Below are 1,852 nucleotides of genomic sequence, written 5' to 3' on the forward strand. Positions count from 1 at the left end.
ACATGAAGGTGAATTAAATTATAAAATTTGAGGTTAAGTTATTTTTAAATTTATTTGGGGCATTTTAAACGTATTTATTTATTTAGTGGTTCATTTATATGTTTCTGCTTTTAATTCTAATTATGTCAGTGTCGGTCCTCCATACAGCAGAACTTGGAAGAGGTAATTCAGTGACTGAATCAGGTGTGCTGGAGCAGGGAAACATGTAAAACATGCAGGACTGCGGCCCTCGAGGACCACGATTGCCCACCCCTGATTTAGAGTTTAGAATAGTACCTCATTTTAATTTTTGTCTGCTGCTGTGTTGCTGCAGAAATGTCTGTGAGAATGTCCAACCTGGACAACGAGCGGGATGAGAGGGATGAAGACAGCCACGAGGACAGAGGAATCAGTAAGTACCAGTTTGGAAGTTTGACGATGGCTTCTCTGGTTTTGGACGGACGGTCTTGGCACTGACCTGTGCCCTCTCTGGACTTTTTCAGTCAGCAACACCAGATTTATAGCGGCGGTGATCGAGAGGCACACTCACACGCCTGAACGGAGACGGAGGTACTGGGGTCGATCCGGGACGGAGAGCGACCACGGTAAGGATGCACGCTCGTGGTTTGACAGGAAGCTGGGAGGTTTACGAACTGAAGCGGTTTGGTACGCCAAACCGTGATTCACGCTATTGTCCATCCGTAAGGAGTCTGAATAAGTTTGCAGAAAACCAGTTAATTCGCTTCTAAAAAGCTTTATTCAAAAATCTGATCTCCAATTCAGCTGTCAGCCAGGCAGAGGCTGCGAGTTTGAGGCCTTGGGCSTTATCAGAAAAGCAAAACAATAACAAAACCTCCCTGCAGCCCAGCATCGGTCCCAGGCTAAACTAAAATAAATAATGAGGAATCACTCCTGTAAAGTCACATGTTCATAAACCTAACTTCCTGGTCACGTACCCAGGGGCCGTACCTTTTATGTCAGACATTTGCATGTAAAAAAAAGCTTTGTTTCTGCAGAAAGAAGGGCCTCATATTGATAAGACACACTGACTACGTTTAAAGCATATGACTGAAAAATGCAAAACTGGATCTTAAATTCAGTTAATAACGCACAAAATTTCCTTTCCGTCCGTCCAACCGACCGAGGACCGTGGCCTCAGGTTTGGAGATGCTGATCCTAATCCCACCTGCTTCACACTCCGCTGTGAACCGCTCCAGTGAGAGCTGAAGCTTACGGCACGATGACGCCAACAGGGCCACATCATCTGCAAATAACAGAGATGGAGTCCTGAGGCCACCAAACAGGGACTCGCTTTAACCAAGAAATTCTGTCCATAAAAGTTCTGAACAGAATCGATGACAACGGGTGACCCTGACGGAGTCCGTCTGCGACTAATTGTCGTAAATGTGAACCAAACTTTGAAGGACTCTGCAGGTGCTGAACGGACCGTAACAACGGACCCACGATCCCGTACTCACAGAGCACCCCTCAGTGTACCTAAAGGAACAGGGTCGAACACCTCCACAAAGAAGTCCACAAAACACATGTAGACTGGATTAGCGAACTCCCAGGCCCCCTTGAGGACCCTAGTGAGGGTAAGGAGCTGGTCCATTGTTCCACCACCACAACAGAACCAGCTCCGTTCCTCCTGAATCTGAGGTTCAACCATCGATCCGACTCTCTTCTCCAGCACCCCTGAATAGACTGAACGGAGGAGTAGAGGTGGGCGGATCGATACTAAATATTGATACCAGCGCCGGTATTGATATTGAACAATACTCGTGTAAAAAGATCGATACTCAAGCTTTGTTCTTTCCCGCACACACTGACTGCTGCACATGCAGATTTTTCAAAGTCCACTCTCTGTCTGTAG

General features: G+C 46.6%; 1 protein-coding gene across 1 annotated transcript in view; it reads left to right on the plus strand.

Moving 5' to 3' along the window:
- The window catches only part of cachd1 (cache domain containing 1), a gene marked incomplete in the record, with an annotated part of 121,814 nt that overhangs the window by 116,541 nt on the left and 3,421 nt on the right, over positions 1-1,852 (plus strand). Inside the window, 2 exon segments of the mRNA XM_014014289.1 lie at positions 314-391; positions 483-584. Of these exon segments, the coding sequence (XP_013869743.1) occupies positions 314-391; positions 483-584 (180 nt within the window).

Source organism: Austrofundulus limnaeus, unplaced genomic scaffold (assembly GCF_001266775.1).
Source record: "Austrofundulus limnaeus strain Quisiro unplaced genomic scaffold, Austrofundulus_limnaeus-1.0 Scaffold113, whole genome shotgun sequence".
Taxonomy (NCBI): domain Eukaryota; kingdom Metazoa; phylum Chordata; class Actinopteri; order Cyprinodontiformes; family Rivulidae; genus Austrofundulus; species Austrofundulus limnaeus.